The sequence below is a fragment of the Lethenteron reissneri genome, chromosome 3 (genome assembly GCF_015708825.2).
Source record: "Lethenteron reissneri isolate LAM-NWPU_2019-01 chromosome 3, ASM1570882v1, whole genome shotgun sequence".
Classification (NCBI taxonomy): Eukaryota; Metazoa; Chordata; class Hyperoartia; order Petromyzontiformes; family Petromyzontidae; genus Lethenteron; species Lethenteron reissneri.
The window spans coordinates 9174165-9199325 of NC_083781.1; the positions used below are offsets into that span (position 1 = coordinate 9174165).

At 54.5% G+C, this 25161-nt stretch overlaps 1 protein-coding gene across 1 annotated transcript; it reads left to right on the forward strand.

Moving 5' to 3' along the window:
* Positions 1-6120: 6120 nt before the first annotated feature.
* LOC133346399 (guanine nucleotide-binding protein subunit alpha-13-like) lies at positions 6121-24505 on the forward strand. The gene is made up of 3 exons (XM_061557929.1): positions 6121-6844; positions 14382-14432; positions 23928-24505. Exons 1-3 carry the CDS (start codon positions 6179-6181, stop codon positions 24498-24500), a joined length of 1290 nt encoding a protein of 429 aa, XP_061413913.1. The 5' UTR covers positions 6121-6178; the 3' UTR covers positions 24501-24505.
* Positions 24506-25161: the final 656 nt, after the last annotated feature.

Below are 25161 nucleotides of genomic sequence, written 5' to 3' on the forward strand. Positions count from 1 at the left end.
AATGATTCTGCACGGCACCGTGTCATCGATGCTCACCGGGTCCGCTCCTTGCAGCATCGGCGCGTCCTGGATTCACCCCGAGCCTGGCACCCTCGACTCACTCGCTCTGTAATGTCCGAGTACACACAACTCACACGCGGGGGGGGGGGGGGCACGCAACCCACACACGTGGGGGGGGGGGGGGCACGCAACCCACGGGGGGGCGGGCACGCAACCCACACACGTGGGGGGGGGGGGCAGGCAACCTGGTTGGGCTGGCGTGCAACGAACATTGCTCTCGTATACGGAGCCGGTTAGGCAGTGATCATGGGATCTCAGAGCGAGCTCTGTGATCCCCACTTCCACGGCCTCATTCTCCAACACATTGGAAACGGGGAGGGGGGGGGGCGGTGTGAAGCCTCGATAATAATTTGTCAACATTGGCCTTCAAATGAGCCACAGTTGAGTTTCTGCAGCTGTCAGACAACGAGTACTGCCGGGAGAAGTGGGACTGGGAGAGGCGTCACGTGTGTGCCACCGTGCCCCTGACTGCAGCTATCACGCAGCTCAGCAGCGAGTCTGACATCGTCTGGCGGCCTGTCCCATGGGTCACACATCCTGCAATCTGGCCTCGCTGCAGTCTGACGCTGGCTCAAGGTTTTAGCTGCCGCAGGCCAGTGTCAAACGACACCAGCGCAATTCACACCACTGAGTCGTTTGACGGTGAGAACAATCAAAAGCTGGATGATGATGATAACGACGACGCCAGCGACGCTGCTGTGCTTCATCCTGACATTGAGCGTGTTGACAAAATCCTTATCATACGTAACCTGGCGTTTGAACCTAGCGGACACTATACAAACTTTTAAAAGGTACACAATTATTTAATGCAGCTGGCGGTGGACTGTTTTGCTTAAACAAGTTAATATTAAGCCGGTTGTGTGTTAAATCTTGACTTAAAGCTTTCGTGACTGCAGGAATTCATATTATTTGGGTCTTTCGGTAAAGTCACGAAGAGAGGTTCGAAGAAAACAACAACAAAAACTACGACGTTTCGATCGCAACACAAGCGGTCGCCTTCTTCCTAAAGACGACCGCATCTGCAGAAGACGGAAGAATGAAGGCATCTAATCCATTCCCCGTCCTGAATATCGCTTTTTTAGGTTAAATCGCGTAAATACAAATGTCGTTAAACCCGTCACCACCCGGCGTGCTGTACTAGTGACGAATTGGCACGTTCTGTTTACGTGACAAACATTGGTGATTGGCTGTGTCGGGTGGTGGCGGGTTTAACGACACATTTATATTTGTGCGATCTAACCCAAAAAAAACTTATGGATGATATTGGTCGCGAAAGCCTCGACTACTTCGTGTTAAACTGCAATCCCCCCGTGTTTAGTGTGCACGCCGTAGCAACGTGCTTGGAATCGACAGGCGTGAAAGTTGAACTTGGGAACAAATCGACTTTAAGGACAGTCACCTCTGGAACCGAACGAGTTCGTAAGTAGGAGAGTCCCTGTAAACCGTGTTCTGTCGCCGCTCACACACCACGATCATGGCGAGTGACGGAGTGCACAGCGGGGCCCGTCGCTTCTGAGAAGTAATCACGCGAGCCCCACTCACGCCACACTTCCACTTTTAATTTTTTTGGGGTGGGAAAATAACTTTTTTTAGTATTGGGGGGGGGAGGGGTTGTGAGCTGCTGGGTCGCCACGACCCCCCCCCCCCCTCTACCCACGCCAACTCCAACTAACCTCACTACCGACTTCCTTCGTTGGTTCCACACTCTGCCTGATTCTCACCGCGAACTCAACTCTCAACTTCCACCACCACCCACCCACCACCACTGCTCTCCACCACCCACAAATTACCTCCACCACCACTCGCCACCACTGGTCACCACCACCCACAAATTACCTCCACCACCACTCGCCACCACTGGTCACCACCACCCACAAATTACCTCCACCGCCACTCACCACCACTGCTCTCCACCACCCACAAATTACCTCCACCGCCACTCACCACCACTGCTCTCCACCACCCACAAATTACCTCCACCGCCACTCACCACCACTGATCACCACCACCCACAAATTACCTCCACCGCCACTCACCACCACTGCTCTCCACCACCCACAAATTACCTCCACCGCCACTCACCACCACTGGTCACCACCACCCACAAATTACCTCCACCGCCACTCACCACCACTGCTCTCCACCACCCACAAATTACCTCCACCGCCACTCACCACCACTGCTCTCCACCACCCACAAATTACCTCCACCGCCACTCACCACCACTGCTCTCCACCACCCACAAATTACCTCCACCGCCACTCACCACCACTGCTCTCCACCACCCACAAATTACCTCCACCGCCACTCACCACCACTGGTCACCACCACCCACAAATTACCTCCACCGCCACTCACCACCACTGCTCTCCACCACCCACAAATTACCTCCACCGCCACTCACCACCACTGCTCTCCACCACCCACAAATTACCTCCACCGCCACTCACCACCACTGGTCACCACCACCCACAAATTACCTCCACCGCCACTCACCACCACTGCTCTCCACCACCCACAAATTACCTCCACCGCCACTCACCACCACTGCTCTCCACCACCCACAAATTACCTCCACCGCCACTCACCACCACTGCTCTCCACCACCCACAAATTACCTCCACCGCCACTCACCACCACTGCTCTCCACCACCCACAAATTACCTCCACCGCCACTCACCACCACTGCTCTCCACCACCCACAAATTACCTCCACCGCCACTCACCACCACTGGTCACCACCACCCACAAATTACCTCCACCGCCACTCACCACCACTGCTCTCCACCACCCACAAATTACCTCCACCGCCACTCACCACCACTGGTCACCACCACCCACAAATTACCTCCACCGCCACTCACCACCACTGCTCTCCACCACCCACAAATTACCTCCACCGCCACTCACCACCACTGCTCTCCACCACCCACAAATTACCTCCACCGCCACTCACCACCACTGCTCTCCACCACCCACAAATTACCTCCACCACCACTCACCACCACTGGTCACCACCACCCACAAATTACCTCCACCGCCACTCACCACCACTGCTCTCCACCACCCACAAATTACCTCCACCACCACTCACCACCACTGGTCACCACCACTGCTCTCCACCACCCACAAATTACCTCCACCACCACTCACCACCACTCACCACCACTGGTCACCACTATTGCTCTCCACCACCACCGCTTCTCTCCACAACCACCACCACTGCTCTAAACAACCACCACCAACTTCTCTCCACCACCACCGCTCTCCACCACCAACATCTCTCCACCACCACAACCTCCAACTTCCTCCTTCACAACCACCTGCCACAACCACCACCAACTTCTCTTCACCACCACCGCTCTCCACAACCACCACCAACATCTCTCCACCGCCACCGCTCTCCACCACCAACATCTCTCCACCACCAACCTCCCAACTTCCTTCTTCACAACCACCTGCCACAACCACCACCAACTTCTCTCCACCACCACCACTCTCCATAACCACCACCAACATCTCCACCACCACTGCTCCCCACCACCATCCACCGATCTCCACAACCACCACCACCAACCTCCAACTTCCTCCTTGACAACCACATCCCCTCTCGCTTCCCCAAGCGGCACGAGGGCTCGGGTGCTTGCGGGTAAATGCGATCCAGGAAGCACGTCGCTGAGCACGCAGGTGCAACGTATGTACACAAAGACAAAGGTCACCCGTATAGCCTTTGGCAGACTGTTCGGGCAAGTGCTGTTCGCACGGAGCACCTCGTGAGGCCGGGGTGGGTGGTCAAACACCACGCCCGGCCGCCTTTACCTCCACTCGCCCCAGTGCTAATCGAACTCGGGTCACCGGGTTCGTAGCGCAACGCCGTAACCGCTGCACCACCGCTCACCCCCCCCCCCCCCCACACACAAATTAATACAAAGACAACGATCCCCCGTGTAGCCTTAACAGACTTGGGGCAGGTGCTGTTAGCCTAGGAGCACCTATGAAGGCCGGAACGGCACACGAGGGGTGGGTGGCCAGCGCGCTACCCGCTACGCACACACGCACGCACACACACAGGTTCTCACCGCAAACTCGTGGAGGAAAAATTACGCATTTCCGCAGGCGAAAGCATAGATTTACACACTCACATTTACACACGTCCACACACTCACATTTACACGTCCACACACTCATTTACACACGTACCGCAGCATCAGCTGAAGCGTCAGCCGCCGGATTGTTCGCTCTCTCTCTCACACACACCACACACGCACACATCCCATCAGTCTCTCGCTCACGTAATCAAACTCCCTCGCACGCGCACACACTCACTTCCCCGTGTGGCACGCTCGTTCACACACGCACACACCATCTCATCCACACACACACCATCTCATCCACACACACACCATCTCACACACCATCTCATACTCATACACACACCATCTCATCCACACACACACCATCTCATACACAGACACACTCACACACACCATCTCATCCACACACACCATCTCATCCACACACACACACCATCTCACACACACACCATCTCACACACACACCATCTTACACACACCATCTCATCCACACACACACACCATCTCACATACACACCATCTCACACACACACACCATCTCATACACACACCATCTCATCCACACACACACCATCTCATCCACACGCACACACCATCTCATCCACACACACACCATCTCATCCACACACACCATCTCATCCACACACACACCATCTCACACACACCATCTCATACACAGACACCATCTCATCCACACACACCATCTCATCCACACACACACACCATCTCACACACACACCATCTCACACACACACACCATCTCACACACACACACTCACACACACCATCTCATCCACACACACCATCTCACACACACCATCTTACACACACCATCTCACACACACCATCTCATACACAGACACACCATCTCATCCACACACACCATCTCACCCACACCATCTCACACACACACCATCACATCCACAGACACACTCACACACACTCACACACACCATATCATCCACACACACCATCTCACACACACACCATCTTACACACACACACCATCTCACACACACCACACCATCTCATCCACACACACCATCTCATACACATTGTAGCTCCCACACTATACCTCGCCCATACTCACACAAAGATCACCCGTGTAGCCTTTGACAGCCTCTTGGGGCAAGTGCTGTGAGCGAGCGCCTCTGAAGGCCAACACGGCCACACGCACGAGGGAGTCTCCCCAGCGGTGATGCGTCTACACGTCGCAGCAGCAGCTACTCATTTGAGGCCGAGTCGACCTAGGGGAAGGAAAGGAGCCGTTCATGCATTCGCTGTCACTGTTATTGGCCGTGGACGGGAATCGAACTCTGCTGCTCGGGGTTCGTAGCGCGGTGCGCTAACCACTGCACTACCGCTCTCCACCCATCCACCCAACACACACACACCTACACACACACACCTACCTACACACACGCGCACACCTACACTAAACACACCTACACACACCTACACACACACCTACACACACACCTACACACGCACACACGCACACACACCTACACACACCTACACACGCACATACCTACACACACGCACCCCAACACGCAAACACCTACACGCACACACATCTACACACACACATCTACACACACACACCTACACACACCTACACACACACACCTACACACACCTACACACACACACCTACACACACCTACACACACACACCTACACACACACACCTACACACACACCTACACACACACACCTACACACCTGCTCTCTCACCCACAACAACATCCATTAACCGTGCGCACGCGCGCACGCACGCAATCTCGCACTCTCTCTCTCACACACACAAGACAAAGATCCCCCGTATAGCCTTAAGAGACTACCCCAACACACACACACAACACACACACACAATACACACACCCCACTATCTCCAAACCACGCGCCCGTCCCCAGTAGGCGGGTGGGGGGGGGGCAAGGTGGGAACTCCACCACCATCATCACCACCACCATCATCATCAACAACAACAACAACACCATCATCATCATCATCCCAAAAGGCGATGTCGGGACAGCGCGTGTCCACCGCCGCCGCGTCGCTGTTCCTCTTCCTCTGCCGCCACTGCTGCTGCTGCCTGCCGCGTCGCTCCCGCTGCTGCTCCTGCTGCCGCCTGTCCCGCGGCGAGATGGAGCAGGCGCGACGCAGCAGGCAGATCGACGCGTCCATCGCACACGAGCGGCGCGCGGCGAGACGCCTCGTCAAGGTCCTTCTGCTGGGCGCCGGCGAGAGCGGCAAGAGCACATTCCTCAAGCAGATGAGGATCATCCACGGCGGCGACTTCCAAGCGCCCGCGCTCCGCGAATTCCGCTCCGCTGTGCGCGCGAACGCGCTCGGCGGAGTCAAAGCCCTCGTGGAGGCGAGGGAGCGGCTGTGTCTGCCGTGGAGCGAGAGCCGGAGCCAAACGGTGGCCGCGCGATTCCTGCACGAGCTCGACGCTGCGTTGGAGCCTCGGATTTGCCGGCAAGAGGACGCGGCTGTGTCTGGACGCGAACCCGGCTCGGGGGAGATTCGCGGCGCTGCCTGCGATGGTGCCGCTGGAGACGACGCCGAGGGGATGGCACTGGCGACCACCCAAGACGCCTTCTCGCGACTGGTGCCGGCCATGCAGCAGCTGTGGAGAGATCGAGGGATACAGGACACGTGGGACAGGCGCAGGGAGTTCCAGGTGGTGCGTGCGGGGCGTGGAGGGGGGTGGGGGGGGTCTGTCCCCGGGGGAGAGGGGGTCTCTGAGGGTGTCCTGTGGGTATCCTGTGGGTGTCTGCGAGGGTTTGTGGGTGTCTGTGGTGGTGTCCTGTGGGTGTCTGTGGTGGTGTCCTGTGGATGTCCTGTGGGTGTCCTGTGGGTGTCTGTGGTGGTGTCCTGTGGGTGTCTGTGGTGGTGTCCTGTGGGTGTCTGTGGTGGTGTCCTGTGGGTGTCTGTGGTGGTGTCCTGTGGATGTCCTGTGGGTGTCTGTGGTGGTGTCCTGTGGGTGTCTGTGGTGGTGTCCTGTGGGTGTCTATGGTGGTGTCCTGTGGATGTCCTGTGGGTGTCTGTGGTGGTGTCCTGTGAGGGTCTGTGGTGGTGTCCTGTGGGTGTCTGTGGTGGTGTCCTGTGAGGGTCTGTGGTGGTGTCCTGTGGGGTCTGTGGTGGTGTCCTGTGAGGGTCTGTGGTGGTGTCCTGTAGGAGTCTGTGGTGGTGTCCTGTGGGTGTCTGTGGTGGTGTCCTGTGGGTGTCTGTGGTGGTGTCCTGTGGGTGTCTGTGGTGGTGTCCTGTGGATGTCCTGTGGGTGTCTGTGGTGGTGTCCTGTGAGGGTCTGTGGTGGTGTCCTGTGGGTGTCTGTGGTGGTGTCCTGTGAGGGTCTGTGGTGGTGTCCTGTGGGGTCTGTGGTGGTGTCCTGTGAGGGTCTGTGGTGGTGTCCTGTAGGAGTCTGTGGTGGTGTCATGTGGGTGTCTGTGGTGGTGTCCTGTGGGTGTCTGTGGTGGTGTCCTGTGGATGTCCTGTGGGTGTCTGTGGTGGTGTCCTGTGGATGTCCTGTGGGTGTCTGTGGTGGTGTCCTATGAGGGTCTGTGGTGGTGTCCTGTGGGTGTCTGTGGTGGTGTCCTGTGGGTGTCTGTGGTGATGTCCTGTGGGTGTCTGTGGTGGTGTCCTGTGGGTGTCTGTGGTGGTGTCCTGTGGGTGTCCTGTGGGTGTCTGTGGTGGTGTCCTGTGGTTGTCTGTGGTGGTGTCCTGTGGTTGTCTGTGGTGGTGTCCTGTGGTTGTCTGTGGTGGTGTCCTGTAGGTGTCTGTGGTGGTGTCCTGTGGGTGTCTGTGGTGGTGTCCTGTGAGTGTCTGTGGTGGTGTCCTGTGAGTGTCTGTGGTGGTGTCCTGTTGGTGTCTGTGGTGGTGTCCTGTGGGTGTTTGTGGTGGTGTCCTGTGGTTGTCCTGTGGGTGTCTGTGGTGGTGTCCTGTGGGTGTCTGTGGTGTCCTGTGGGTATCTGTGGTGGTGTCCTGTGGGTGTCCTGTGGGTGTCTGTGGTGGTGTCCTGTGAGGGTCTGTGGTGGTGTCCTGTGGGTATCTGTGGTGGTGTCCTGTGGGTGTCCTGTTGGTGTCTGTGGTGGTGTCCTGTGAGGGTCTGTGGTGGTGTCCTGTGGATGTCTGGTGGTGTCCTGTGAGGGTCTGTGGTGGTGTCCTGTGGGGGTCTGTGGTGGTGTCCTGTGAGGGTCTGTGGTGGTGTCCTGTGAGGGTCTGTGGTGGTGTCCTGTGGATGTCTGTGGTGGTGTCCTGTGGGAGTCTGTGGTGGTGTCCTGTGGGTGTCTGTGGTGGTGTCCTGTGGGTGTCTGTGGTGGTGTCCTGTGGGTGTCCTGTGGGTGTCCTGTGGGTTTCTGTGGTAGTGTCCTGTGGGTGTCTGTGGTGGTGTCCTGTGGGTGTCCTGTGGTGGTGTCCTGTGGTGGTGTCCTGTGGGTGTCTGTGGTGGTGTTCTGTGGGTGTCTGTGGGTGCCCGTGAGGGTCTGTGGGTGTTTGTGGGTATCCGTGAAGGTCTAATGTGTGTATTTGTAGGTAGCATTTATGTGTGTGTGTGTGACCGCATACGTGAGTATATACACAGGCGTGTACCTGTGTGCCCCCCGTGAGTGTATCTGCTTGCAAGTGATAGGTGCTCGCTAGCAGCGAGAGCAGCCTCCACGGCAAAACGACTGGATGAGTGTTTGCAAGCTAAGCAGCTTTGAGCCTGCTCAGTGCTTGAGTGGGTGACCACCTGTGCACAAACAGGGTGCCCATCGCATGCGGGAGGCGGGGGGGTTGGAGATTTTGTCAGCAGAGGGCAGTGTAGCAACAATCCAGTGTTGTACCATACTTCTATGCGTCCGCGTCTGTACTCCCCCGGGCCCTTCACCACACCCGCACCAAGCGACGTGGTGAAGGTTTGGTGAAATAGCAACGACCAGCAGTGGACTGACAAATGAATCGGCCTCCGTGCCGTCTGAACGAGCGCAATCGACGCGTACATCGTTGTTGTGTCGGCGGTTCGCTCCCGGTCTCGGCGTGGTCCATCAACCCCCCCCCCCTCCCCCTGAGCTATGGCAGGCGCACATCTTCTCCACTGCTCGACTGCACGCGCGGTGTGCTCCTTGCGAATTTGCATTCGAATCACATCACCGACAGCCGCTCTCTCCCCCCCCCATCAGAACACACACACACACACTGCACACTTCGTACGTATGTATGTACGGTCGAACTTCTTGCGCACCGTACGTAGCTGACCGTCCTCATCGGAAGGTGTGGGGGGTGGGGGTGGGGAGGGGGGAGCACAAAGGAATGGGTTCTCGGTGTAGACATGGATCCGAGTCGATCTCCCGTCGCGGTTTGCCGAAAACGATGGGGATGCTTATATATATACTCCTAGTTCTTTCGGTAAAGTCACGTAGGTAAAAAAATGAAATAAAAATTAATAAAAATAAAACAATACAAATCACGACGGAAGCTTGTGTTGCCTCCGAAACGTCGTGATTTTTATTGTTTTATTTTTATTAATTTTAATTTCATTTTTTTACCTACGTGACTTTACCGAAAGAATTAAGAGTATGAATCCTTGCAGTCACGAAAGCTTCAAATCTAGGATGGGGATGCTCTCCGGCCCGGCGTGGTGGATGGAAGAGGAGGCCAAATACCCCCTGGAGGCCAGGGGAGAAGGCTCAGTGGCGCTCCGTCAGAGTGGGAACTCTTCTGCTAGCGGTAGCGTGAGCGCGCAGTTGCAGAGCTGTGCCTTTGCCCTGTGCACCTCTCGCCGAACGCGCAAGTTTACATTTACATCGCATTGACCTCCGAGGTTCGGTTCAGCGCGGTGTTGTTGTTGTTTCATATTCATCACCGTTTTCTCTATTAGCACATTGTCTCCCTGCGAAGATGAGACGTTGACAAGGTCCACCACGGACAACGTAACGCGGGTCAACTCCATCATCTCCACGCTCCAGCCAGGCAGTGGGGGAAATTCTTCAGTGCTATGGGCCGGGGTGGGGGTGGCGGGGTAGCGGCACGGGGGAGGGGTGGAGGGGGGCCGGACGAAGCAAGTGTGGAGCCTCTAGCATATGTTGTTATTAAGAGGCCCTAGATTTAAAAAAAACACGTCAATATTAAAACACACATCTTCTTGGTTCTTTCGGTAAAGTCACGTAGAATGGAAATAATAAAATAATAAAAATAAAACATAAAATAATTCTCACGACGTTTCGGCCACAACGCAAGCAGCCGTCCTCAGGTGAAGAAGAGGTCTGTCTTCTCGACAGACCTGTTCTTTTATTTTATTTTATTATTTCCATTCCACGTGACTTTACCGAAAGAACCAAGAAGACGAATCCATGCAGTCACGAAAGCTTTAAATCGAAATAGAACACACATGTTTTACTTGCATAGTAAAGTAATTGTATTTTTTTTATTTACTATACAGCCAGACAATACGAAAAATCGCTAGCCTTAAACACCCAGTCGTTCATAAAAGTTGAAGGCGGTACAGTACTATAGTAATAGAGCAAGTGCAGAATCACTGAACCGGAATTGATAGCTTGAAAGCATTTATAGCGCGGGGCCCTTGAAAGTGCGGGGCCCGTAGCTACTACACATGTAGTAGCTACATATGTAGCTACTACACATGTAGCTACATATGTAGCTAATTTTGCTACGAGGATAATCCGGCACTGGGAGGGGGGGTCAGTAACTTCATGGCTGCAGACTTGAATGCCGACAAAAAGAGGAGGACATTTCCCAAACAATGTCGAGGCGAATTTCGACTTAAAGCTTTCGTGACTGCAGGGATTCATCTTCTTGGTTCTTTCGGTAAAGTCACGTAGAAGGAAAATAATAAAATAATAAAAATAAAACATTAAATAATTCTCACGACGTTTCGGCCACAACGCAAGCAGCCGTCTTCAGGTGGAGAACAGGTCTGTCAAGTAGACAGAGTCTGTCAAGTAGACAGAGTATGAATTCGTGAGAATTATTTTATTATGTTTTATTTTTATTATTTTATTACTTCCCTTCTACGTGACTTTACCGAAAGAACCAAGAAAATGTCGAGGCGGTGACGGCGGCTTATTTGTTGAGAATAGGAGGAGGACCATCAGCAGCAGCGACGCGATCCTTTATGACCGGCTCGCAGACGAGAGGATGTCGCTTCTGAGATCCATTAAAAATCAATTAAGGGGGGGGGGGGCAGCAATTTGCCCCCCCACACACTCCCTGGCGTACGTGAACCTCGACGCCGAATGTAACGGTCTTCTTGGTTCTTTCGGTAAAGTCACGTAGAAGGGAAATAATAAAAAAAAATCTTCTTTATTTTATTATTTCCCTTCTACGTGATTTTACGTCGAAGGGAAATAATAAAATTATAAAAAGAAATGTATTATTCTTATTTTATTATTTCCCTTCGACGTGACTTTACCGAAAGAACCAAGAAGATGAATCCCTGCAGTCACGAAAGAAGCTTTAAATCGAAATTTAACGGGATTGTGTTTCTATCATCTGTGCCTTTATCGGCGACCAGGCTTGGACCATCGAACTCGCTCGACTCTGAAGAAGCCGCTTCAACCGCAGCTTGGTCCGTGAGAGTCTGTTAATGGCCTTGGGTCGCTCGGTCGGTCTATGTGCCTCTACGTAAGTCTGTAGGTCTCGACGCGAGCTAATGGCGACCAGGCTGAGGCCCTCAACTCGCTGTGCTCTTGAGAAACCCGGTGGAACCGCAGGTGGCGCCGTGACCTCCGAGCCATCTGGTCACTTCAAGAGCGAATCGATTCCTGAAATTTGGGGACAAAATACATTTTCGAATCGCGCAGTGACCGATAGGAGAGTGGTCAGCGTGAGAAGGGTAAGGTGATGTTACGGGGAGAGGTAGAGGTCGCAACCGGGTACCCGATACCCGTACCCTACCCGATACCCGTTTGCGACCCTGGTGCGGCCGGGTACGGGTACGGGTAGGCCGTGAGTCACTGGTGAGTCACCGTTTGTCACTCGTTTCGGGTAGGGTACGGGTAGGGAACGGGTACCCGTACCTGGCCGGGTACGGGTACCCGTTTGCGACCCTGGTGCGGCCGGGTACGGGTACGGGTAAGGAATCAAAACCCGTGTGCGACCTCTGGGGAGAGGGTTAGTGAATTAGTCCCACCCTGGCTTGGCTTGCCAGGCCATGCGCCGGCTTAGACTGCGAGGTGATGATTCGGAGGCGCAGCTCATGCATATTTAAGGCGGACATATACAGTGGTGGTGCCGCGCCCTCTCAACAACGACCTTGGGTTCATCCGCTGTGCTCCTCGCAATCTCAACTCCATCTCCTCTCTCGCCGCATTGCTTGCTCCTCGGCGCCATGCATTAATAATGCTACCCCCCCCCCCACTCTCCACCACCACCCCGCCACCACCACCACGTGCCCCCCTCTGCAACATGACATGACCCACCCTCCCCACCACCCTCCCCACCCCACAACAATCGTCCGCATTTTGAGATGAAAACAAATGCGGGTAGGACCACCGCCCTGTCCTGCCTCGACATCGGCCCTATTGGCTCCCCAGAGCCGACATTATCAAGTGGATAATACACCCCCTCCACCTCCTATTTGTCCCCCAACATAAAACGAATGAATTAATTCTAGATTTGAAGCTTTCGTGACTGCAAGGATTCATATTCTTAGGTTTTTTTCGGTAAAGTCACGTAGGTTACTTGATACAGCTATCGTGTTGTGACCGTTCCACCTGAAGACGGAGGCTTGTGTTGCCTCCGAAACGTCGTGATTTTTATTTTATTTTTATTTTATTAATTTTAATTTTTTTACCTACGTGACTTTACCGAAAAAACCTAAGAGAACGAATTAATGATTCATTTCTGTACGCATCCTATCGGCCGACAACGTTGGCTTAACGCGGTGTTCTTCGTTGCGAGGCCGCGTGGCCCATTGCCGGGCCCCTGGGTGGTCTTGAGTGCGGCCCTCGACATTACACAAAGAGTGAAAACACCCCCCCTCCACCCCACCCCATCATGATCATGCTGCTGTCAAACCCCAGAGTGGTTTCAAAAGGTGCGGCGAAAGTGGCCGCCACTCTGAACACTGGCCGATCACAAGGAAACTTCCGGCTCGGTTTCGACGTTCAGTCTCTCATCAGCAGAGTCGGGCTCGCTTGAAACAACGCCGGTGACCTGCCACGTGTCGAGTCGGCGAACGCCGCCGACTCTGCGGACGAGACGCTGCGTGAATATCACAAGCACCACGTGTTGTTAACACAGTGACATGATTCCTTGCAAAGGGTTTCGGTTTTGGTGTTTTAACATCTTAACACCTCCTGTGTCATTGCCAGAAAGGGTAAAACCTATTATACTGCTAGGAACCACCTGGTTCCACCAGTCCACAGGAGATTATTGTGTCCGTCCGTTGTGAATCAAAAAATGGGAGGGGTGGGGCTGGGTGGAGAGGGGAGGGTGGGGAGGTGGTATGGTGGGGAGGGTGGGGTGGGGCTGGGTGGGGAGGGTGGGGCTGGGTGGGGGGTGGGAGGGGTGGGGCTGGGTGGTAGTAGCAGCTACTACTACATGTAGTAGCTGCTACTACATGTAGTAGCTGCACAAGTAGCTACACGTGTAGCTACTTGTGCTACGAGGATAATCTGGCACTGGGCGGATTTTGGCTCGGCCATCGCACCACGACGGAGCTCACCGCATCATCACGCGGCGCTTTTAGATGCGGTTCTGCGGCCGTCTGGAACGCTCTTCCTTCCGATGTTTGGAAGCCACTGGAGCTATGCACTTTGAAATCATCTAGAGGGAAAACGTATTTCTTTAGAGAACTGCTTTTCGTGTTTAGTTTGTTGTCCTTCCCCTGCACCTCCGATTAGCACGGTTGGCGAAGTACGGTGCGAAAGACGTTCAACATACGTACAAACATCGTCTGTCTCATTACTATTGTCTCTGTCGTTTGTATTGTCTGTCTCATATCTATTGTCTGTCCAGTTTCTGTGTGTATCTTTACTATTGTCTGTCTCGTTTGTATTGCCTCGTTTATATTGTCTCGTTTGTATTGTCTCGTATGTATCGTCTCGCTCGTTGAGAACCTGATTAATGCTGCTGCTGATGATAATGGCTGATGCTAGCTATAGTCACCCTGCTCAGCATGCGACGGTGATGATGATGATGATGATACTAATGATGACGATTGAGGAATTGTGACGGCTACAGCGGCAATGATGGTGGTGGTGGTCTTGTTTACGTTGCAGGCAGAGTCCCTGAAATTCTTCCTCGACAACCTGGAGCGCATCTCTGAGCCGGTGAGTTTGGGAGTCGGCGGTGCGCAGACGGAGACCTCTAGCGGAGTGCGCAGACGGAGACCTCTAGCGGAGTGCGCAGGCGGTGACCTCTAGCGGAGTGCGCTAGCGGTGCCACTCCGCTGGCGGTCCCACTCCGCTGGGGCCACGTGCCGGAGGGTGCCACGGGGGGTGAAGCAGGCTAGAATTGTCAGGGTGTGTGGTTGTTAGGGGGGTGTGGTTCAGTGACGTGCGGTGAGGTCAATGGATAGGGAGTCATTGGCTAGTGTCGGAGCCAGATTCACACACTGAGGGGGTGTGTCTTCACTGAGGGGGCGTGGCCTCGCTGAGGAGGCGTGGCCTCCTTGAGGGGCGTGTCCTCACTGAGGGGGCGTGTCTTCACTGAGGGGGCGTGTCCTCACTGAGGGGGGTGTGTCTTCACTGAGGGGGCGTGTCTTCACTGAGAGGGGTGTGTCTTCACTGAGGGGGCGTGGTCTCACAGAGGGGGCGTGTCTTCACTGAGAGGGGTGTGTCTTCACTGAGGGGGCGTGTCTTCACTGAGGGGGCGTGTCTTCACTGAGGGGGGTGTGTCTTCACTGAGGGGGGTGTGTCTTCACTGAGGGGGCGTGTCTTCACAGAGGGGGTGTGTCTTCACTGAGGGGGTATGTCTTCACTGAGGGGGTGTGTCTTCACTGAGGGGGTGTGTCTTCACTGAGGGGGCGTGTCCTCACTGAGGGGGCGTGTCCTCACTGAGGGGGGTGTGTCTTCACCGAGGGGGCGTGTCCTCGCTGAGGGGGCGTGTCCTCGTTGAGGGGGCGTGTCTTCCCTGAAGGGGGCGTGTCTTCACTGAGGGGGCGTGTCTTCCCTGAAGGGGGCGTGTCTTCACTGAGGGGGGCGTGGCTTCACTGAGGGGGCGTGTCCTCACTGAGGGGGCGTGTCCTCGCTGAGGGGGCGTGTTAGACACATCCCCCTCAGTGAGGCACATGTGATCGCTGCCTCCCCTGGTGCTTTTTCATTGCAGTTTCATGACGAGACCAGCGAGCCTAAATATATTTATACACACACGTGAAGTAAGTTAGCTGGAGTATGGAAGGCGAGGACATGAAATGAAGGGGTCTACCAACATTACATTGCTGACATACTGAGATAGTAACAGGCACGCGCTTATTGCCCGCGCTCCATCCAGCTACTGAGGGGTTGCGCAATCAGAGGGGAGGCTGAGCTCGTCGCTGCCTCACCTCTCGTCTCTTCCTGTATTTGCAGCGGAGCTCCGCAAATTTGGCGATTTTTACTATAAAAATGATTGGAATCGTACAGAATTTACATTTATAACACAGATCAGTGGAAATCTTAATATTTATTTCATTTGATAATTATTTTTTTTTACTTTTCGTAACAGCTGTTTTCATTGGAGTATGACAGGTAAGGCTCTGCCTTCCCTGCCTCCCCTGACCGCACATCCCAGGTGTAGTTGTAGGGGTGTGTGGTTGGTAGGGGTGTGTGGTTGTGAGTGGGGAGTGGTGGTGTAGCGGTTAGCGCGCTGCGCTATGAACCCGGCAACCCGAGTTCGATTCCCGCTCACGGCCAACACCGCTGACGATTATTTGAACCCGTTCTGGGCCTCCCCTAGATCGACTCGGCCTCAAATGAGTACCTGGTGCGGTGTGTAGTAAGCATCGCCACGAGGGAGACAAAGGCGGCCGGGCGTGGCGTTGGCCACCCGGCCCCCTCGTGTGCCGTGCCGGCCTTCCGTAGCTGCTGCTACTGCTCCGCTAAAGCAGCACTTTGCCCCCAACAGCCCTGTTCCAAAAGGCAGCCTATACGGGGGATCTTTGTCTTTGTGAGTCGGTTCGGGGGGACGGTAGTTGGTGTGTGGGGGGGGGGGATGGTGGTGAGTTGGTCAGACGTCACCGGTGAGATACTGAAATCGCTGCTCACCAATTAGCAGCGGACAGCATTGGCGCGTGAGAGTGGTGAGTGTGGGTGAGTCGATTTAAAGCTTTCGTGACTGCAGGGATTCATATTCTTGGTTCTTTCGGTAAAGTCACGTAGAATGGAAATAATAATAAAATAATAATAAATAAAACATAATAAAATAATAAAAATAAAGCATTATAATAATAAAATAAAACATAATAAAATAATTCTCACGACGTTTCGGCCACAACGCAAGCAGCCGTCCTCAGGTGGAGAACAGGTCTGTCTCCTCGACAGACCTGAATGACGCTGTCTCCTCGACAGACCTGCTCTCCACCTGAGGACGGCTACTTGCGTTGTGGCCGAAACGTCGTGAGAATTATTATTTTTTTTGTATTATTTCCATTCTACGTGACTTTACCGAAGGAACCAAGAAGATGTGGGTGAGTCGTTGAGAGAGAGAGAGAGGGGGGGGGGTGGTAATTCGCACCACGTGGCCGCTGGTTTTTGTTATCGGGCTGTAGCACAGCCGTTGGGGGCTTCCTGTGATAGAGGCACCGGACGGGGCCGTGCGTGGGTTTTGGGTGAGGTGGTGGTGGTGGTGGGGATGAGTTTGGGGTGAGGTGGTGGTGGTGGTGGTGGGGATGAGTTTGGGGTGAGGTGGGGGGGAGATGAGTTTGGGGTGAGGTGGGGGGGGGTGCCAAACCTCACCACCCCCTCCACCCCAAGCAGCGGTGTGGAGCATACTGCATACTGCATGCAGCATGCAGTATGCAGCATACAGCATGCTGCATACAGTATGCCGCATACAGCATGCAGCATACAGCATGCAGCATACATCATACAGCATGCAGCCCGCGAGCTCGGATGTGATGATGAGGCTCTTGAATTCTACAGCAAGACAGTGGGGGTTCATCGCTTAACGCGTGGTGTTCACACTTGCAACGCGTTTTTCGCTAGAACGCGCTTCTTTCATTCGGGAACACTGCACGCAACGTGGAACGCGCGTCCCGTTATAACGCGCGTCCTGTTATAACGCGCGTCCCGTTATAACGTGCGTCCCGTTATAACGTGCGCCTCGTTATAACGCGCGTCCCGTTATAACGCGCGTCCCGTTATAACGCGCGTCCCATTATAACGTGCGCCTCGTTATAACGTGCGCCTCGTTATAACGCGCGTCCCGTTATAACGCCGTTTCTGAGCGGTCGACGACGAACTACTTTCTTGGGCTGAGGCGGTGTAGTGATACGCATCGCTGTCAACCCAGGCGGTTTACCTCCCCGTATTCTCGTGTACACGGAAATTGAGTTTGTCAGGTCCATACGGGCGTACAGACGTTTCAATGTGGGCAACAAAAATTGTCTTTTTGTGTTTCTCCCTTGTGATGGGACTCTGTAGGATGAACGTAGCAATTTACAATGGGCACGGGGTGACCAACACGGTCTGAGTTTGTGTGTAATAAGGTAGCGGGCACTGATGAGGGCTTGACAGGTATGGACGCAGTACGGGGAGTGATGATGCGGTGACGCGGCGGCTTGACCCTCCGTTATTTGTCCCGCCGCGTCGCTGTACGTAGTCGCGGCAGTGGTGGTAGTGGTGGTAGTGGTGGCAGTGGTGGTAGTGGTGGTAGTGGTGGTAGTGGTGGTAGTCGCGGTAGTGGTGGTAGTGGTGGTAGTGGTGGCAGTGGTGGTAGTGGTGGCAGTGGTGGTAGTGGTGGCAGTGGTGGTAGTGGTGGTAGTGGTGGTAGTGGTGGCAGTGGTGGTAGTGGTGGCAGTGGTGGTAGTGGTGGTAGTGGTGGTAGTGGTGGCAGTGGTGGTAGTCGCGGTAGTGGTGGCAGTGGTGGCAGTGGTGGTAGTGGTGGCAGTGGTGGCAGTGGTGGCAGTGGTGCGTCGTATCTCGCCAAACTTTGATCGTCACATTATTGATGGGGAAATTGTTTTTCGCTTCAGACGTCCACCACTACCGCGTGCCAGATGTGATGATGATAACGACGTCGCTTTTTAAATTCTACGGCAAATCTCTGGGTTCAAGGAGGTCTGCGCTGGCCACGGGCGCAGATTGCCGCCGCACGTAGCCAAACCGTGCTCACCGCAGCTCCGATGAGCGCGGTTGGCTACGTTACGGCGCGACAGAAGTTCAACACACGGAGAGGGAGGGTGAGCAGAGTTGCGGAGTTGATGTCCCGCTGAAAGGGGAATAGAGAGAGAAGAGGAGAGAGAGAGCGGAGGGAATGGGAGGACAGAGATGCAAAAGGAACGGAGAGGCGGCAGCAAGGGACCGGGAGTGAGCGTCTTCCGTGCGGCTGATGTAAACGCAGAGCAACGACTACGATCTTCTTGGTTCTTTCGGTAAAGTCACGTAGAATGGAAATAATAAAATAATAAAAATAAAACATAATAAAATAATTCTCACGACGTTTCGGCCACAACGCAAGCAGCCGTCCTCAGGTGAAGACCAGGTCTGTCGGGGAGACAGCGTCTGAATGAAACACCACCACGCTTGGAGCGTCTATTTAAGCGTGGTGGTGTTTCATTCAGACGCTGTCTCCCCGACAGACCTGGTCTTCACCTGATGACGGCTGCTTGCGTTGTGGCCGAAACGTCGTGAGAATTGTATTTTATTATATTTTATTTTTATTATTTTATTATTTCCATTCTACGTGACTTTACCGAAAGAACCAAGAAGATTAATCCCTGCAGTCACGAAAACTTTAAATCGAAATGACTACGATGTCACATCACAGGTGGTCAAACCAGCAGATAACCACGTCGGGAACAAGCGGCGGGGTTGTACCGCCGCTGTGATGTCTCCGTCGCATTCGCGGATCGGGCATTGCGTCGTTATCCGTCACACGTTCCGTTCTGGATGACCACGGTCGCACCGCTGCTCGAGAGGTATTTTTAAAATCCTTTATATTAAGTTCGCTTGCTTGCTTACGACCGTGCAAATTTTTCGGTCGTTTTTTAACCCACTCCCCGTGATCCAATCGAGCTGACATTTTGCACACAGACTCGTTGTGCGTGACAATTAATGTTCATGAAAAAAAATTTTCCAAAATTTTTCACGTTATAGGACTAAAATATTATATTTAATTGCCAATTGCTTAATGGTACAATGCAATCATCTGACCCATAGGTGGCAGCCATCTCAAGCCAGAGGACGAGAGGACTCTCGCCGCCACGCATATAAAGGATTTAAAGTGAAAAACTTTGTTTTTACGGGTTATACTTGTTTTGCAATGTTCCATTTGTGCATCGTCCAGAGGGGGTTATCCCACATCTGGTGCCATGGTCTGTGCAGTGGATGCACTTTAGGGGTGGACCATGAGCAGCTTCGTCGGGGAGCATCAAACCCCAGACGATCTTCTGCGTTTGGAGAGATGAGGATAGAGAGGAGGAGGAGGAGGCAGCACCAGGGGGACCTCGCCACGGCGTCTGTTTTCACAGTGGGCGGCGGCAGCTGCAGCGGGCAGAGGGAGAGGGATGGTGGGGGAGGGATTCAGAGGGTGGTCATAGTCTGGTTGTTGTCTGGTTGTAGGGGCGTGTTGTTGTAGGGGTGTGTGTGGTTGTAGGGGTGTGTGTGGTTGTAGGTGTGTGTGGTTGTAGGTGTGTGTGGTTGTAGGTGTGTGTGGTTGTAGGGGCGTGTTGTTGTAGGGGTGTGTGTGGTTGTAGGGGTGTGTGTGGTTGTAGGGGTGTGTGGTTGTAGGGGTGTGTGTGGTTGTAGGGGTGTGTGGTTGTAGGGGTGTGTGGTTGTAGGGGTGTGTGGTTGTAGGGGTGTGTGGTTGTAGGGGTGTGTGGTTGTAGGGGTGTGTGGTTGTAGGTGTGTGTGGTTGTAGGGGTGTGTGTGGTTGTAGGGGTGTGTGGTTGTAGGGGTGTGTGTGGTTGTAGGTGTGTGTGGTTGTAGGGGTGTGTGTGGTTGTAGGGGTGTGTGTGGTTGTAGAGGTGTGTGGTTGTAGGGGTGTGTGTGGTTGTAGGGGTGTGTGTGGTTGTAGGGGTGTGTGTGGTTGTAGGGGTGTGTGTGGTTGTAGGTGTGTGTGGTTGTAGGGGTGTGTGGTTGTAGGGGCGTGTGGTTGTAGGGGTGTGTATGGTTGTAGGTGTGTGTGGTTGTAGGGGTGTGTGTGGTTGTAGGGGTGTGTGTGGTTGTAGGGGTGTGTAGTTGTAGGTGTGTGTGGTTTTAGGTGTGTGTGGTTGTAGGGGTGTGTGGTTGTAGGGGTGTGTGTGGTTGTAGGGGTGTGTAGTTGTAGGTGTGTGTGGTTGTAGGGGTGTGTGTGGTTGTAGGGGTGTGTGTGGTTGTAGGGGTGTGTGTGGTTGTAGGTGTGTGTGGTTGTAGGGGTGTGTGGTTGTAGGGGTGTGTGTGGTTGTAGGTGTGTGTGGTTGTAGGGGCGTGTGTGGTTGTAGGGGTGTGTGGTTGTAGGGGTGTGTGGTTGTAGGGGTGTGTGTGGTTGTAGGTGTGTGTGGTTGTAGGGGCATGTTGTTGTAGGGGTGTGTGTGGTTGTAGGTGTGTGTGGTTGTAGGGGTGTGTGTGGTTGTAGGGGTGTGTGGTTGTAGGGGTGTGTGGTTGTAGGGGGATGTGTGGTTGTAGGGGCGTGTGTGGTTGTAGGGGTGTGTGGTTGTAGGGGTGTGTGGTTGTAGGGGTGTGTGGTTGTAGGGGTGTGTGTGGTTGTAGGGGGATGTGTGGTTGTAGCGGTGTGTGGTTGTAGGGGTGTGTGTGGTTGTAGGGGTGTGTGGTTGTAGGGGTGTGTGTGGTTGTAGGCGTGTGTGGTTGTAGGCGTGTGTGGTTGTAGGGGAGTGTGTGGTTGTAGGGGGATGTGTGGTTGTAGGGGTGTGTGGTTGTAGGTGTGTGTGGTTGTAGGCGTGTGTGGTTGTAGGCGTGTGTGGTTGTAGGGGAGTGTGTGGTTGTAGGGGGATGTGTGGTTGTAGGGGTGTGTGGTTGTAGGGGTGTGTGTGGTTGTAGGGGTGTGTGTGGTTGTAGGAGTGTGTGGTTGTAGGTGTGTGTGGTTGTAGGCGTGTGTGGTTGTAGGCATGTGTGGTTGTAGGCGTGTGTGGTTGTAGGGGGATGTGTGGTTGTAGGGGTGTGTGGTTGTAGGCGTGTGTGGTTGTAGGGGTGTGTGTGGTTGTAGGGGTGTGTGGTTGTAGGGATGTGTGGTTGTAGGAGTGTGTGGTTGTAGGTGTGTGTGGTTGTAGGTGTGTGTGGTTGTAGGCGTGTGTGGTTGTAGGCGTGTGTGTGGTTGTAGGCGTGTGTGTGGTTGTAGGCGTGTGTGTGGTTGTAGGGGTGTGTGTGGTTGTAGGGGGGTGTGTGGTTGTAGGGGTGTGTGGTTGTAGGGGTGTGTGGTTGTAGGTGTGTGTGTGGTTGTAGGGGTGTGTGTGGTTGTAGGTGTGTGTGGTTGTAGGGGTGTGTGTGGTTGTAGGGGCGTGTGGTTGTAGGGGTGTGTATGGTTGTAGGTGTGTGTGGTTGTAGGTGTGTGTGGTTGTAGGGGTGTGTGTGGTTGTAGGGGTGTGTGGTTGTAGGGGTGTGTGTGGTTGTAGGGGTGTGTAGTTGTAGGTGTGTGTGGTTTTAGGTGTGTGTGATTGTAGGGGTGTGTGTGGTTGTAGGGGTGTGTAGTTGTAGGTGTGTGTGGTTGTAGGGGTGTGTGTGGTTGTAGGGGTGTGTGTGGTTGTAGGGGTGTGTGTGGTTGTAGGGGTGTGTGTGGTTGTAGGTGTGTGTGGTTGTAGGGGTGTGTGGTTGTAGGGGTGTGTGTGGTTGTAGGTGTGTGTGGTTGTAGGGGCGTGTGGTTGTAGGGGTGTGTGTGGTTGTAGGTGTGTGTGGTTGTAGGGGCATGTTGTTGTAGGGGTGTGTGTGGTTGTAGGTGTGTGTGGTTGTAGGGGTGTGTGGTTGTAGGGGTGTGTGGTTGTAGGGGTGTGTGGTTGTAGGGGGATGTGTGGTTGTAGGGGCGTGTGTGGTTGTAGGGGTGTGTGGTTGTAGGGGTGTGTGGTTGTAGGGGTGTGTGTGGTTGTAGGGGGATGTGTGGTTGTAGGGGTGTGTGGTTGTAGGGGTGTGTGGTTGTAGGGGTGTGTGTGGTTGTAGGCGTGTGTGGTTGTAGGCGTGTGTGGTTGTAGGGGAGTGTGTGGTTGTAGGGGGATGTGTGGTTGTAGGGGTGTGTGGTTGTAGGTGTGTGTGGTTGTAGGCGTGTGTGGTTGTAGGGGAGTGTGTGGTTGTAGGGGGATATGTGGTTGTAGGGGTGTGTGGTTGTAGGGGTGTGTGTGGTTGTAGGGGTGTGTGTGGTTGTAGGGGTGTGTGTGGTTGTAGGAGTGTGTGGTTGTAGGTGTGTGTGGTTGTAGGCGTGTGTGGTTGTAGGCGTGTGTGGTTGTAGGGGAGTGTGTGGTTGTAGGGGGATGTGTGGTTGTAGGGGTGTGTGGTTGTAGGGGTGTGTGTGGTTGTAGGGGTGTGTGGTTGTAGGTGTGTGTGGTTGTAGGGGTGTGTGTGGTTGTAGGGGTGTGTGGTTGTAGGGGTGTGTGTGGTTGTAGGGGTGTGTGTGGTTGTAGGGGTGTGTGTGGTTGTAGGGGTGTGTGGTTGTAGGGGTGTGTGGTTGTAGGGGTGTGTGTGGTTGTAGGGGTGTGTGTGGTTGTAGGGGTGTGTGGTTGTAGGCGTGTGTGGTTGTAGGAGTGTGTGGTTGTAGGTGTGTGTGGTTGTAGGTGTGTGTGGTTGTAGGCGTGTGTGGTTGTAGGCGTGTGTGTGGTTGTAGGGGTGTGTGTGGTTGTAGGGGGATGTGTGGTTGTAGGGGTGTGTGGTTGTAGGGGTGTGTGGTTGTAGGGGTGTGTGGTTGTAGGTGTGTGTGTGGTTGTAGGGGCGTGTTGTTGTAGGGGTGTGTGTGGTTGTAGGGGGATGTGTGGTTGTAGGGGTGTGTGTGGTTGTAGGGGTGTGTGTGGTTGTAGGGGTGTGTGGTTGTAGGGTGTGTGGTTGTAGGGTGTGTGGTTGTAGGGGTGTGTGTGGTTGTAGGGGTGTGTGGTTGTAGGTGTGTGTGTGGTTGTAGGGGTGTGTGTGGTTGTAGGGGTGTGTGTGGTTGTAAGGGTGTGTGGTTGTAGGTGTGTGTGGTTGTAGGTGTGTGTGTGGTTGTAGGGGTGTGTGTGGTTGTAGGGGTGTGTGTGGTTGTAGGGGTGTGTGGTTGTAGGGGTGTGTGGTTGTAGGTGTGTGTGTGGTTGTAGGGGTGTGTGTGGTTGTAGGGGTGTGTGTGGTTGTAGGGGTGTGTGGTTGTAGGAGTGTGTGGTTGTAGGTGTGTGTGGTTGTAGGTGTGTGTGGTTGTAGGTGTGTGTGTGGTTGTAGGGGTGTGTGTGGTTGTAGGGGTGTGTGTGGTTGTAGGGGTGTGTGTGGTTGTAGGAGTGTGTGGTTGTAGGTGTGTGTGGTTGTAGGTGTGTGTGTGGTTGTAGGGGTGTGTGTGGTTGTAGGGGTGTGTGTGGTTGTAGGGGTGTGTGGTTGTAGGAGTGTGTGGTTGTAGGTGTGTGTGGTTGTAGGGGCGCGTGATTGTTCTACAAGACGCCCAAGCCGAGTCGGATATTACGGTCCACATCACCGTTACGTCTCACACCCACATTCTCTAACTCCCCCCCCCCCCCGCCCCTCCCCCAGCTGTACACGCCGTCGCGCCAGGACATCCTGCTTGCGCGACGCGCCACCAAGGGCATCGTGGAGCACGAGTTCGTGATCCACGGCGTGCCCTTCCGCATGGTGGACGTGGGCGGCCAGCGCTCCGAGCGCCACAAGTGGTTCCAGTGCTTCGAGGGCGTCACCTCGATCCTCTTCCTCGCCTCGTGCAGCGAGTTCGACCAGGCGCTGGCCGAGGACGGCGCCACGAACCGCCTGCGCGAGTCCATGTCCGTCTTCGACACGATCGTCAACAACCGCTTCTTCGCCGGCGTGTCCGTGGTGCTCTTCCTCAACAAGACGGACCTGCTGCTCGAGAAGATCGCCACCGTGAGCATCGCCGAGTCGTTCCCCGAGTTCCGCGGGGACCCGCGCTGCCTGGACGACGTCCAGGAGTTCCTCGTGCGCAGCTTCCGCGCCAAGAGGAGGAGGGACTCGACGAAGCCCCTGTTCCACCACTTCACCACGGCCATCGACACGGAGAACATCAAGGTGGTGTTCAACGCCGTGCGGGACACCATCATCCAGAACAACATCCAGCAGCTGCTGCTCAACTGACGCGGAGGGGATTGGGGCGGGGGGGCTGTGGTGTGGACAGGGGGTTGGAGATGTGGTGTGGGAGGCGGAGTAGGGAGGTGTGATTGGGAGGTTGAGAGTGGAGAGGCGTTCGCAGACGCGATGGGAGATGTGACAGGGCATGCGATGAGAGATGTTGTGGGAGGCATTGAGAGTCGAGAGGGAGTTGGAGGTTTAATGGGAGATGTGGGGCATGGGATATTTAGAGTGGAGTGGGGAGTTGCAGAAGCGATGAGAGATGTGATTAGAGATTGAGTTGAGAAGGCGTTGGAGATGTGACCGGGCATGCGACGAGAGATGTTGTGGGGGGCATTGAGAGCGGAGAGCGAGTTGGAGATGTGGTGGGAGATGTGACGAGAGATTGAGTGTGAAAATGGGGTTTGAATTGTGATGGGAGATTGCGGAGAGCGGGTTGCAGATGTGATGGGCGACGAGATGGGGGAGATGGAGGGAGGAAAATCGTCCTCCACGGAGATGGAGCAATGGAATCAGCTCGCGTGCAGCTGCTGGGCGGTTTGTTTCATCGCGGAACTGTGAGGGTGGAGGCGACTTGGGGAGGACTTCATCCAGCAGTGGACTGACCACGGCTCATGACGACGACGACGACGTTTGACGCAGAGTGGGGAGATTGTGAGCACGTGTC

Bases quoted from the DNA above. Each gene is read 5' to 3' on its own strand.
- LOC133346399 (XM_061557929.1), top strand. From the start codon at position 6,179: ATGTCGGGACAGCGCGTGTCCACCGCCGCCGCGTCGCTGTTCCTCTTC. The intron at 6,845-14,381 runs GTGCGTGCGGGG...TTTACGTTGCAG, and splicing joins GGCGCAGGGAGTTCCAGGTG to GCAGAGTCCCTGAAATTCTT. The intron at 14,433-23,927 runs GTGAGTTTGGGA...CCCCTCCCCCAG, and splicing joins TGGAGCGCATCTCTGAGCCG to CTGTACACGCCGTCGCGCCA.